The sequence below is a fragment of the Muntiacus reevesi genome, chromosome X (assembly GCF_963930625.1).
Source record: "Muntiacus reevesi chromosome X, mMunRee1.1, whole genome shotgun sequence".
Lineage (NCBI taxonomy): Eukaryota > Metazoa > Chordata > Mammalia > Artiodactyla > Cervidae > Muntiacus > Muntiacus reevesi.
The window spans coordinates 116129126-116143943 of NC_089271.1; the positions used below are offsets into that span (position 1 = coordinate 116129126).

Below are 14818 nucleotides of genomic sequence, written 5' to 3' on the forward strand. Positions count from 1 at the left end.
GGCTGCCCTCCTTCGAGAAAATCTGGGGGAAACTGTTTCCTTCCCTTTTCTAACTTTTAGAGACTGCTTTCCTCTCTCTTTCAAATCAGCACTGAAGCATCTGTCTACCCCTGCTTCTGGTGTCACATGTGTTTTTCTGAACACAGCCAGGAGTGTTCTCTAATTCTGTGGGCCTATGGGATTGAACTGGGCCCAACTGGACAATCCAGGATAACTTCCCCATCTCCAGGTCGGCTGATTAGCAATCTTAATTTCATCTACAACTGTAATTCTCTTTGCCATGTTACTATTCACAGGTTCCAGGCATTAGGGTGTGGGCATCTTTAGGGATCATTACTCTGCCCACCATAAGCAGTCATGGGTGAGGGTCCTGGATCCCATATAGCGGCCTCTTTCTCATGCTTTTCACAGGATTGCAATGCTTTTACCTAATTGACTGCAACTGTCTTTAGATCACGGAGAAGGCAATGGCACCCCACTCCAGTACTCCTGCCTGGAAAATTCCATGGACGGAGGAGCCTGGTAGGCTGCATTAGTCTCTGAACACAACTGAGTGACTTCACTTTCACTTTTCACTTTCATGCATTGGAGAAGGAAATGGCAACCCACTCCAGTGTTCTTGCCTGGAGAATCCCAGGGATGGGGTCGCACAGAGTCGGACACGACTGAAGTGACTTAGCAGCAGCAGCCTTTAGACCAAAACCATGATTTAAGTCACCTCTGTGTCCCTAGTGCCTGGTCCAGGACTCAGAGCCTGTGAGGCACTCAGTGTAGTGTTTGCTGACTAGAAGTTAGGAAGTGAAATATTGGTGGGCTCAAATGTTTAAATATCAGCTTCTTGGTTCCCCTTAGAAAATGGAGCTCTGATTGCTGGTCTCAAGAAACTGTTAAAAAAACAATTGTGTAGTGCAGACAGGGGGTCTGATCACCATTATCTCACTTTCTCACACCAAACAAGCTCTCAGATGGGAAAAACAGGCAGCTTTCATTGTCTGACAGAAGTCCTCCAGGTTTTTCGGATGCAAAAGCAGCTCACGTGCTTTTTGCCTAGTGCATATGGGAACACAGCTGTATAGGAGATTCAAATGAAGAAAAAAAAAATCATGTAATAAAGCCTTGTGACTCCCCAAGCAACCAAGAGTTGAATACTTGTCAAGCAATTTTGGTAGGATTAATATTTAAACACATAGCGAACCACTTCAGTTCCAACAAATCTGGAGAAATTAAACCTTGTTTCCAAGAAGCGCTCAGAGAGCTTTCAAAGTGTTTTTCCATCACTACAAAAAGAAAGAACTTGCACTGCTAAGCTGTCTCTTGAGTGGGACTCACACCCATCAGACAGCAGCAAGTGGAAAACGAGCAGGACACCAGGGGCAGGGCTCCTGGGCTGCAATGGCAGGATGCTGCCTGCTCAAGGAGAGGGGCTCTTTCACTCAGTAGACAGAATTGTCCAGAAACTGTCAGGTCTCACGGCAGTCAGGCTCCAGCCATGACAGCCCCAGCTAAGCCAGTTCTCAGAGTTCAGCCTTCACCATGGCAACTGCTTGGGAAACCTCCAACTTGCTGAACTGGAGATTCTGAAGGAAAGTCGCTCACAGTAGAAGTATGGCCTGCAGAGAGTTTTCCCCATTTTATTCATGTAGCACCTCATCACAACACCTGGCGGAATACTCAAGCTCAGTGTCAAGAGCCTTCTGAATCCTGGTCAAAACGTTTCCATGTACATCACTTCATCTGATCCCCCAATCAGATCTGGCAGCTGCTTGGGCCTGAAATCATAACTCAGTACCTACCACAGTGTTGGCACATGACAGTAGCTCAATAAATGTTCACTGGCTCCATGACCTGTCATATTTTATAAAGGAAGAAGCAGGCTCAGAGAGGTTTAAGTAGCTTCCTCAGTGTGACCAGTGGTAGGCAAAACTGAAACCTGGCCATTCTATTCTCCCACTCCACTGTGCTGGCCTTCCAAACCCAATGCAGTAAAGGGTATGAGGATGTTTTGCCCCTTTTCAGCAAATGTTCGTTGAGCATCTACCCTAAACCAGAACTTCCCATTACTCTTCCCCTGTCCTCTGCCTGGCCAGTTCCTTCAAGCCTTGGTTTTAATATCAGCTCCTGAGCAAGGCCTCCTTGACGAGCCCTCCCACAGCCACCCAGCCCCTGCCTCCTCACCCAGTACCCTCTCACCTGATTCCTGTTTGGTATTTACCCCAAACTCTAATTACTTGATGCATATATTTGTTTATTTATGGTTGGCCTTCCCCAACTGGAAGTTCCATGAAGGCAGGAAGCCAGCTCAGACTTTCTGGTGACACTTAAGATGAGGGAGACGATGCCATTAAAACAAAAAGCCAACATGGTCTCAGGTGAATCCACAAATATGTCTAGAACAATGGACTCTGAGTGTGAGCATCTGAAATACAGGAAGGCAATGAGATTGGCAGTCTAGGGACAGAAAGACTCAGGGAAGACACAGCAATTTTTCTTTTCCAATAACTGAAGGCTGTGACCCTGAAGAGGACCATGGACTTGCTTCAGAGGCGCGGTGGGAGAGGGCTGAAGGGGAGGAAGTTGTAGGGACAGGTTTGGGTTCAAGGTGCTTCTCGTTATGAGTGCTGGATATTCCCTGTCTTGCACACTCAGGTGTGAGTGTAAGAGGGTAGCCTGCATCTATTTTATTCCTTACTATATGTAGATAGCACAGTACCTGGTATGGTTTCACTCAATATCTATTTGATTGAATGAATTTGTGTGGAAGTTACAGGTAGAGGCTGTCACTATTCACTTTGCCTGGAATATTCCTCATCCTCACCTTGTCATCTGCTTGACCCTCTGCTTACTCCATGGTCTAATCTTAAATATCTCATCATCAGGAAAAGCTTTCCTATCCCCCATGACCAAATGACAGTCCGGCTCAGAGTCTCCTGTACTTTTCCATCCTGTGATGATTGTATTTGGTGTTGTCTGCTATTTGAGGTACATATTCCCCTACCAGAAGGCACTTGGTATTTCTTGCCTGAATGATTCCCAGCAACGCCATGAGATGGTCACTGGCATCCCCTGCTGTGAGGGCAGGGACCGCTGTTGTTGTTGTTTGCTGCTATAGCCACCATGTGGGGCACAGTAAATACACAAATATTTCTTAAATGAATTAACTTTACAGCTAAGAAATTGCAAAAGCTTGGCAACATGTTAAGTGGTCAATGTTACACTATAAGCAAGCAGCAGAGTCTGGATTTGAACTCAGGTCTGTGTAACTCCAGAGCCTGGGCTTTTTCTATCAATATTATACCAAACTCTGTGTGGGTTCATGGCCATTGTTTAGGACCTCATGCTCTGCCATCAAAGGTGGGCTCCTTAGTGAAAATATTGGCAGGCACACTGTGAAGGCATGGTGTTAGCCATGTTGCCTTGTCCACAGACTCAGAGATACAAGAGGGCACTTCACTAAGAATTCAAGAAATTTCCCAACAGGGGAATGTGTGCCTGGCAGCCAACAGTGCATCAAATGGAGGAACAGAGCTGAGACTTCATGCCCTACCCTGGCCTGATGACAAGCAAGTGGTGGGTGGGCAGTAGGACAGACATCTGTAATTCCCTTCATCATCCTTCTACTAATACTCAAGATGGAGTAGCCTGTCACCTGGCACTGGAGCTACTAGAGTAGCAGGGAAGAAATCTAGACTTTGGAGTCAAGACTGGATTTGAGTCCTGGCTCTGTCACTTACTAGCAGTGTATCAACTTCCCTCCACCTAAGTTCCCTCATCAGTGAAAAGAGAGTAATGGAATATACCCTCCTGGCATTATGAAGATTAAGTTAAAATGGAAATGAAAAAAAATACCTCCTATACACATTGCCTAGACCTAAGAGGGCTCAAAAAATGCAAACTATTTAGTGACTGAACGACTATTTTTATCATTCCCAGTTTATTTCAAGTCTCACACATCAATGCTGCATCATTTGTGTGAAGTACTTCCTATCAAGGGATTTCTGATTAAGTCAAGGCATCTACACTTTCATCTCCAAACACTTGTGCATTGAGTCAGGTAAACAAATACACTTTCTCAAACCTAATGTTAAGGTTTTATTTGTGAATTGGAAAACATGAGTTGGTTCAAAAAACAAGCCTGTGCTGTGGAGGCCACTACCTGGGCCTCTCAAGGACCATAAGCAAGGAAGCTGGAGTGGGTGGCACCAAGAGTCATGGTGTGATTGCTGCCATTACCGGACTAGGCGAAGTGACTGTCAGCAAACCCCAACCTACAGGACTTCTTACACACAATAAGAAAGACCTGTCTTTAACTTGGAAAAAGGACTATTTGTGTGATTGTACTCTCAATCCAACGTGGAACTACCTTACCTAACTTTTTACAGAATTTACTCTCCCCACATAATGGAAGTTAACATGTTCATGACATTATCCATTACTGAGCTAACAGGCTACAAATCAATATAACAGAATTCAACTGCTTTGAATCATATTTCTTAAATGGTCCAACTGTGCCCATGAGAAAACACATCCAGCCTTACACATAAGCACCAAAAATTTGCCACCCCATAAGTTATGTTCTGTTAGGTTTCTGTTTGCTGCTTTAAAAAAAAAATCAGTCTTCCCCCTTTCCCAGTAGGTATATAGGTAGAAAAATAAATGAAGTCAGCCCTCTTTACCTCTTACTAGAATAAACTGTGACTCAAACACCATGAATGGTTATTTGCAAGGCTATAATTTTTTTAATGACAGATTTTCCTAAAAGAAACCACTATAACATCTGTCCAAGTCTTCCAAGGGAAAACAAAAAAATACATAAAGATTAAGTCTATTACTTTAACAGCACATTGCCAAACACGGACAACTAGGATACAATGCCAAGGAACCTTAAAAAATAACTTGAAAAGACACAACGTTCAAGTCATTCGCACGTGTAGGGTCCACAAAGAACAGGAAAACAAGTCCGAGAACAGTTCTACTTGTGCATGATGAGAATTCTGACTACCTCATCCAAGTTCATTCAGGTGTCTTAAACCAACAAATGGATGAGCAGAGTTTGTTTTTTTCTTCTTTGCTTGGAGATGCACACATAGATTAGAGGAGAGGAGAATCTTCCAGATGCTGATTTAAGCACAGCAGGCTTAGTTCCCCTTTGATAAAGTACGAAGGCAGATTCAGTTGACTCAAGCTTTATCAGTTTCCCTAAGAAAAAGTCTTATGCATGCTGAAACAGACAAGTTACTGAATTTGTCATGCTAAGTATTTACAGTTATTTTCATAAAGTGAGCTCAGTAACTTGACAGGATAAAAAAGGTAGTTGTGAATTTCTTGTATAACCTTTTACAGCGTGAATGACTTTGTGGGTAAATGACGCTGAAGTTCAAAGCCCCTCAACATGTTAACAAGAAATTATTGACTGCATGAAGAGGCACACATTATAGAAAATGCACACTTCATGGGTTCCTGCATAGCAGGAAAGTCACTACCACTACATAACAAATGGCTATGCCAACAGTTAGAGCTGCCACTCAAGGGTCCAACAGTAGAATTCCCTTAAAACCGCAAGGAGTGTTTGCATCACAGCAAGAAAAACTTTGGGAAAATAAGTATATTTTGTTTGGAAAGATATTTTGCATTGGACAATTTGAACATCACATAAACAAAACCGTTTTTAAATTGGGTAAGATTTAAGGCAATGCTACTCAGACCTGAGGGGGGAAAAACCTACAGAAGTTTGTTTTTCTTCCAAAACTTTGACAGGTCAGAATCAACATTGGAAAGAATCCCCCCCTTGCTAGGCATTCAATGCACTGTTAGGTATCTGCAGCATTACAAAATAGAATCCACTTTCATATTCTGAATATGAAATGGGCAATTGTTATACACTCTTCCTTGAAAACTGTTAAGAAACAAAACAAACATGGCAGCTTATGTATTTCATATTAAAAAGTCACATGAACATGAAGACAACTATACCTGGTACACACAAAGGCGGAACCGTCCTCACAACAGGCTCTGGAGCGCTGTATTCTCTCATGACTGGCTGTGGTATACTGTGGAACGGTCACGGATTCATAAATTAACATCAACTACAGACTAACGAATGACAAGTAGACACAGTAAATTCAAAAATTTTACATTTTGCTCCTGTTTGGCTGCTAAAGAGCAGCGATTTAAATTGATATAAAAACTTCTGACCACAAAGCTTGCTATACAGATAAAGTACATAATTAAAAAGTAAGCAGCAATTTAATTTCTCATTTAAACTTATCTGGTATAGAGTATTTACAGATTTGGGGGGAGAGCTCTCTGAAACCACTACGCTCCTTACTCCTCCTGGCCTCTGCCCACCCCAGCCCCTCCAAATCGAAATCAAGTGTTCTGAACTATATACAACTATACTTTGGCTAAGTGGGCTGGATGGTGCAACTCTTTCCAAGGTCTTGGTCTGGAAAAAAGAAACAGTCTTGGAAGTCATGCACAGCCGTCTTTTCTGAGTAGCAGTGAACTGGAGCCAAAAAATTTATTTTTTCATGGCAAAGGGCAAAAGGGGCCCCAGCACTTCACTCCCCAACCTGAATGGGCAAGATCTGAAGCCACTGGCCTCATGCATCACAACAGGCCACCAGACAAAAAGCAAAGAAAAAGGTCACGACAAAGGCAGCAGCAATCAACACAACTTTCCAACAAAGGAACTTCTCCTGCCTGGGCTCCCCCAGAAACAGTGCTCCCTCCTTCCTCTCCCTCCCCTCCCACAAGACAAAATTAATTCACATCACAAGAACTTGGTACTCTGGTTAAGTGGCAGGTAAATATAACAAAGAGTAAATCTGTCACCTTGTATACCTGAACTGAGACATAAAGCTAACAGAACACAAGACATCACTGTGAAATTAACTTTCTAAAACAGATCCAGTCTACATAGTGCAGCTGATAAAAAGTAAAAAGAAGAATTTGTTCACAATCTGCCTTGTACAGGGTATTTATAGTCTTTCAATGCCATATAAATAGCATTTATATAGCTTAAACATTCAGAGACATGCACTGGGACTTTTTAGGTAGTACGAATTTCTTCTCAATCACATGTGCAAATTTTACAGATCACTAAGTGAGTAACTAGTAAGCTTAGGCTGGACCGTGTCTCGTATTATCTAACAAATTTAAGGGGGGTTCAGAATCATCCATAGGTAGAACCAGGCGTGTTCCCCGAATGACCAGTTCATGGTCCCCGAAGGCAAGTTCCCGATCAAAGGCATCTTCAGAACTGTTTCCCATAAGTCTCCTAGGGGCACCGGATGATGCTGACTCAGTGTTCACAGTAGAATCACCATACGTCAAACTAATATCACCATCATTGAGGATGAGATCGGAGTCATCATCTTTCAACTGTTCCTGGTTCTAAATGCAAATAAAACAAGTTTTGAGAATTATTATGAAAATTAAAGAAACACTTCCAATAGCTGAATTTTCAAGGATGCTGTATTTTCTCTGACCCCACTCACCCCACTGTGTGCCTGCAGACTGAAGTGCTTGACAGCTGCCAAAATCTCTAGTGCTTTCTCTTACCTCCTGTCTCCTCTCCTCTCCTTCAGGCAACTAGCTCCTACTTATCACTGAGGTTTTCGCTTAAAAGTCACTTTCTCCCAGAAGTCTTCTTTGATTGTCCAAGGCTAGCTTAGGTGCCCTCTTGTGTTCTTCCCTAGCAGCCTGCACTTAGCCTTCTCCCTAGAGTGGCACTTACCCCTTTTCATAGCTGCACATGCAGGGGTCTGCATCACATCTCCCCCTACTAGATGCTAAACCCCTTGTATGCTGTAGTTCAATCACCTAACAATTTGGGGCACACAGAAAGTATTCACTAAATATAAATGCAATTCATTGCTGAACAGGTTTAAATAAATGAAGTGCTTACTTTTGCGTCAATGATGCCTAGAAATATTGAACCCTCACTACCCTCACTACATACTTGTCAAGAAGCTCAATAAGCTTTTGTTCTAATGGAAATTTGGGGGCCAAAAAGAATTACATAAAGTTCCAGAAGAGGGAAAAGTATCCAGCATTTATAGTGCCATTTTGGTTAATTAAAAAATGTATATGTGCATAGTGAGAAAGGGTCTGGAAGATCCCCTGGAGAAGGAAACGGCAACCCACTCCAGTATTCTTTTTTTTTTTTTTTTGGAATTATCTAAAAAAGACTTTAAGATGGTTTTTATTAAAAGTTTGAATGAAAAATCATGAACTCTTTCAAAATAAATGTTGAAATAGAAAGTCTCAGCAAATAAATAAAAGATGCCAAAAGTAAAGGCTACCTAGGACTCCATTCATCTTAAAATTGATGAGCCAGAGGTATATCATCATTTCATCTCTCAGTAACCTTTATTTTAATCCATACAGCTTAAATCAGGTTGAACAATTGAGCTTTCATTTTAAAATATTCATTTTATAACACTCATCAGTAAAAACAATCATAATTTTTCAAATATAGTTTTATCAATGGAAGTCATATGCTGTTAGGGAGTTACAAAGGAAAATCATGGTTTGCAAATGGAATTTATTCAGTTATTGGATAAAAGTCGTCATTACTTCTTCCCTTCTCTGTGATTCCTGGTCTGTAAGTAAAATGCTACTGAAAAAGATGTAAGGAATTTTGACAGACTCTTTAAAAAGAAAATGAGTTGGTACAAAAAGCATGGAGCTATTGAAATAACCTTCTAGGACTGAAACGAACTGGTCACATAAGTTATGAGTAGAGACAAGGTTCGAAGACCAGGTCTATCTATCGCAACCAAAAGCACAAAACAGGGAAGACAGAAATTCCTAATAAGAAGATTTAAAGGAACAATTTAATGCCAACATAATTACCCTGAAACGGAGTTTAAGCAAATAAAAGAAAAAATAATAGACTACTGGGAACAAAGCTAGAGAGGGGGTCACTCCAACCTGACCTGCAATACCAGATCCTCAGGATTTAGATGAGTTCACCCAGAAGAGGAAGTTTCTGAGAAGTTAGAAAGGAGTTCTCCATAATCTCAAAGGAAATGTGGCATGTATATACAAGAGAATGTTACTCAGCCACAAGAAAAGAATGAAATAATGTCATGTGCAGCAACATGGATGGACCTACAGACGGTCATTCTGCCACTCCAGTATTCTTGCCTGAAGAATCCCATGGACAGAGGAGCCTGGTGGGCTACGGCCCACGGGGTCACAAAGAGTCAGATATAACTGAGCAACTAAACCACCACCACATATCAGTAAACAATGATGTCACAGTCAGCAAGAGATTGCAGCTGGTGAGCCTGAGGAAACTCAGGAAGGAAAGAATATCTGCCATCCAGCAGCCATCAAACTGCAGCCACAGCCCACAGTGAGCCCCAAGGGAGCTCAGGGTGTGAAAAACACAGGATACTGGCCCCACACAGCCGAGGTGCATATCAAAGGAATGCTTTCAGTGAGCCCAGACTCTGCCATCTTCCAATATACAGGAAAGTGCTAGATTCTTTAACTTGGGATATCCGTTTTCTTTAATTTACAAAAACTTTTGACATTCAGACTTCCCACCCTTTGTTGCAAAATTTCTATATAACCTGGTTCCACCCACCCTACACCTCAGCTCCAATCCACCCCACTCCACCCACCCCTACCTCCAGGGAGCAGTTTTCTCAGGGTTACTTGAGATGCTGCCTGCCAGACTTGAAGTCCCTAAAATTCCAACTTTAGGTTTTGACTATCTTTTCAGTCAACAACAGAAAAGTCTAGAAGGGTATTCAATGAAATGATGATAGCAAGCTCTGCATGATAGATTGCTAATGGTTTTTATTGTTTTCTTTATGTTTCTGTATTATCTGAAATTTTATTATAATGAGTACTTATTACTTTTAAAAATTGGAAAGTCATTTTATTTAAATGTAGAGTAAGAATCATTGTAAATACTCATGTTGATACAGCAATAAAAAGTCTGTGACTAATACTCCTTGAGGGAAGTAGATAGAAACCTCCTACACCCAACTCTCCTATCTGTGCATTTAAAAATATTAAGTTTGTCTAAGATAGTCAAATAGACTGAGGACACTATTAGACTAAAATTTCACATTTGCTGTTGCTGGAAATTTTTAAATTCTTTGCTGTTGCTAGAGATTTACCTCAACACTCAAAGACAAAGACCTGTAAATTAAAAACCAAAGAAACCTGCTCCACCAGCCAGCCATAATCCCTTCCAAACCAATCCAGCTGTAAATTTAAGCTGTAAATCTAAGGAGCCTGTCTATCACTTAATTCAGCAATGCCCACAACAAAGCTCTGTGGGGCCTTCACACATCAGCAGGGGCTCTTCAGTACCTTCGACTGCCTTTATTAAGGGTGAAGTTTGGGGCAATAGCTACCAAATTTTAAAATGCATATGCCTTTTGACCCAGCAATTTAACCTTTAAAATCTATTCTTTATAACTTTATATTATTGGGTAAACATATATACAAGGATATTCACTGTAAATGTTGTTTGTAATAACAAAAACACAAAAGGAATGAGACTGACTAGATCAACCTTAGTAAAGCTACACTATGCAGCCACCAATAGAGAGAAGGTTCTCGTGGACTCTTACAAAGGTATCCAAGCTGTGGATCATTAGGTGAAAGAAAGCAAGTAGCAGGACAATACTATTATGATCCCATTGTGAAAAACAATAACAGTTATATACACACATAGAAGTTTGTATAGATAAAATATATCTGGGACTATCCACAATAAACTCTTAAAAAGGCTGTCTCTAGGGGATGTGGTGGGAGAAAGAGAGTGACTTTCATTTTTCACTTTGTACATATTATACTGTTTGAATATCTGGCTGTAAGTATGCTACTTTTGTAATTTAATAAGGAGTCAGCATAACAAAAAATTAAATTAAAAATGAAGTTTTATGGTTGTTCTAGGTTACACTGCATCCCCCTCACCCCCTAGAAATATGAAATCCTAACTCCCAGTATCTGTGAATGTGACCTTATCTGGAAGTACAGACTTTGCAAGTGATCATGTTAAGAAGAGGTCTTTAGTGGGGGCCCTGATCAAGTATGGCTGGAGGGTGTCCTTATAAAAAGGGGAAATTTGGAGACACAGACTGTGTGTGTGCATGTGCGCACACACACACATACACACACAGGGAAAATGCCAGGTGAAGATGAAGACATAGATCGCGGTGATGCATCTTCAAGCCAAGGAATGCCAAAGATGGCCTGCAAACCACTAGAAGCTAGAGAGAGCTCTGAAATAGACTCTCTCTCAGAGCCCTTAGGACCCAACCCTGCTGGCACCTGGACCTCAGACTCCCAGCCTCCGGACTGTGAGACAGTAAATTTCTGCTGTTAAGTTTGGGGTACTCTGTTATGACAGCCCAAGGAAGCAAATAGAACAATGTTGTATTCTGCTATATTCCACAGAACATACAGGCATCGTGGAACTCCTCTGGCTTTTCATGATGGTGAGTGGGTCTCTGGAATCCAAGAACCAGGCCTCACTGACTTAGCTGACAAAGTTGGCTGACCCCTCAGCAGACAGCCATGTGGGCTAACAGGGTAAACAGGGAATGGGCACTGTGCTTGATACTGGAGCCTGGGTAAAGTGGGAGAGAGGGACAAGACAACATGGGGTGTTCCCCCCACCCCACAAGCAGTCAGTGTATGGATTCAACACAACATAGTGCTGCAGGGTACCCCTCCCTGACCCAGGTGCCACCCCAGCTAAGCCTCCCCTTCCCTGTCCATTCTCCATGAGATCTGCTCTAAAACACCACGGAGGAGGTCATAATGAAGTGTGTATGTGTGTGTGGAGGTGTGCGTGCACACACACACCTACACTGTTTTACTACACCCTTACCTCTCAAGGTGTTACATCAGAGTAGTCAAAACTGGTGGGTTTTGTTAACATGGGCACTTTATTTGATGTCACAGATTATTTTTGAAGGATTGGGTTAAGTAAAGTTTTTAAAGAAAGAACTTGAAAAACTAACTGCTCATATTTTAAAATAAAAACTGCTTAGCATTTGTCATTTCTTTCTTTGTTGCAGTACCTGCTAAATCACCAATCTTATGTTAGCAGTTAAGGAAAAAATATGGAATCTAGATTATATCTAGTTATGTTCATGCTTCCCATAGATATAGAATACAGGTAGATAAACTTGCCCTTATATCTGAAATAAAAGACCATCTGTTGCATGTGAGGAGCATCAAAAAATGTTTTAGCAATCCTCTCAACATAACTATGATGATCCAAATTTATAGATTAAAATATATAAAGTTACTATTGAGCTCAGACCACATGCTGCAAATAAATGAAAACCAGCACAGTAATAGAATTTTTTTTTTACTAAAATTAGTGAGTAAGATGGTATTCCATATGTTTTCAAATGACGTTTCAAACACTGTGAATTATAATAAATTTAGAGATAAATTATATCTATTCCATATATAATTTACATATTACATATTATATAATAATGTTTATATAAATTATTATATATATAATACATTTAGAGATTTCAGTGCACTTTCTAGCTGAGCAACATATGTTTATATTCTTGCTTGTAAACTTTATATCATAAAAGCAAGCAAAGCAAAAGAAAGCAAAACAAAAAAAGCAGTCACCCATCCACAGAGCAGATACATTTAAATTTAACTTAATGAAGAACTGAGGTTTTGGATGAAACCAACTTACCTCATAGGCCTGGGGACTGGTCAGGCATCTCGCAATGGGGCCACAGCAGGCAGGCAGAGTGGTGGTAAGAGGCGGCCCGCTGTGTGTCAACAGAGGCTTCAGATAGCTGTGCTGGTTAAGGAAGAGCTATGTTCCTTTCTTTATCAATTTAAAAAGAACACCCTGCTTGATTACAATCACTGTCACAGTGTACCTACCACTTGAGATAGCAAATATCCCATTTCATAACCCTGTTATGTCAGTGAGATAGCAACATTTAAAAAATTTTGTAATATTAACTCTGTTTTACAAATATGGAAACTCAGGCTCACAGAAGTCAATGATCTGCCTAAAGTCACACAAGTAAATGGAGGACCAATTCTCAAATCCAGATCAGTCTGATTCCAGATTCTATGACCTTTTGACCACTACATCATATTGCCTTTGTGATTTTACTAAAGCCAAAATCACCCTTGATTTAGCACCGAAGGAGATACAGAAGAAAGAATACTAAAGAGCCTGAAAAGTGATTAAACATTCCAGTAGTAGAATATAGTAATAAAAAATAGTTTTATTTACTGTAGATTTAGCTGGCCTCTTCAATGAATTGAAACTTTAGTATCAAAGGAAATGCAATTCTAAAAACATTTTTAAAAATTATGTATCATGAGTTCCTCTGTCCCAGACTCTCATATTAGCACTCATCTATTCTCCAAAAATAAAAATAAAAACAGATGCAATAATATATTTGATACTTGAAAGGAAAAAAGAGAGAATCACAAGAAAAAGCAGAGAAAGGGAGAAAGACACACATATATATTCCCTACTTTCTAAAATTACAACCTAAGGTTGTTCTCAATTAAAAACGAGGAGACCAAAGAAATTTACATAAATTCCCATAAACTCTAAGATTAAAGTACTTTGTATAAACACACTCACATAGTTCATAAAACATCTTGCCACACAAAATCACTGAAAATCTGGAATGATGAATTGTTCTAGTGCATCAAGCACAGAAACTACCAGATTTTAGTTTAGCGGTACTTAACAGGGTACTTAGTACCAAGGCTAATTAAGTCTTGGTGTTTAACTCTACAAGAACAAATTCCCTAAAAACTAAAACTTATCAAATATTGACCAAAAAATCTGAATGGTCCAGTATCTATTAAACAAACTAAAACATTGCTCATAGAAAAAGCTCCAGGTCCAGAAAGCTTCACTGGTTAAAATCTTCCTGGCACTTAAGAAACAACACCAAGCTTACGTAAAGTCCTCCACAAAGCAGAAAAAGAGAAAAATTCTTCCCTATTTGTTTTATAAAATTCGCAAAGTCTTATGATAGAAACTTGATAAGGATATTACAAGAAAAAAATCACAAGCCAATATTTCTCATGAAAATAGACACAAAATATTAGCAACTAAATCCAGTGTCACTCAATGAATAACATATCATGATCAAATGGGATTTGTTCCACCAATCTAAGATTGGCTTAACATTCAAACAGCTGATTAAAATCAGCAAGATGAAACACTAAAGGAGAAAAAAATAAATATGATCATTTCAATTGATGCAGGAAAAGGGTCTGATAATATTTAATACCTATTTATGATAAGAACTCTCAGCAAACTAGAAAAAAAGGGAATTTTCTTAAATTGATCAAAGATATCTCAAAAACTTACAGCTAATACCATACTTAATGGTGAAATATTGAAAAATATCCCCTGAGGTCAGGAATAAGACAAGAATGCCCACTATTATCGTTTATATTTAACACTGTATTGGGAAGGTCCAGCCACTTTCAGTTCAGCTCACTCGCTCAGTTGGGTTCAACTCTTTGCGACCCCAAGGACTGCAGCATTCCAGGCTTCCCTGTCCATCACCAACTCCCAGAGGTTGCTCAAACTCATGTCCATCGAGTTGGAGATGCCATTCAACCATCTCTTCCTGTCACCCCTTTCTTCTCCTGTCTTTAATCTTTCCCAGCATCAGGGTCTTTTTCAATGAGTCAGTACTTCACATCAGGTGGTAAAAGTGTTGGAGCTTCAGCTTTAGCATCAGTCCTTCCAATGAATATTCAGGACTAACTCCCTTTACCACTGACTAGTTTGATTTCCTTGCAGTCCAAGGGACTCTCAAGAGTC

General features: G+C 40.3%; 1 protein-coding gene across 1 annotated transcript in view; it reads right to left on the reverse strand.

Moving 5' to 3' along the window:
- Window positions 1–4712: 4712 nt before the first annotated feature.
- The window catches only part of SLC9A6 (solute carrier family 9 member A6), a 54911-nt gene continuing 44805 nt past the window's right edge, over window positions 4713–14818 (reverse strand). Inside the window, exons 15-16 of the mRNA XM_065915365.1 lie at window positions 12698–12803; window positions 4713–7392 (exon numbers count right to left, since the gene is read on the reverse strand). Of these exons, the coding sequence (XP_065771437.1) occupies window positions 7120–7392; window positions 12698–12803 (379 nt within the window). The 3' untranslated portion in view covers window positions 4713–7119. The remainder of the gene's footprint in view (window positions 7393–12697; window positions 12804–14818) is intronic.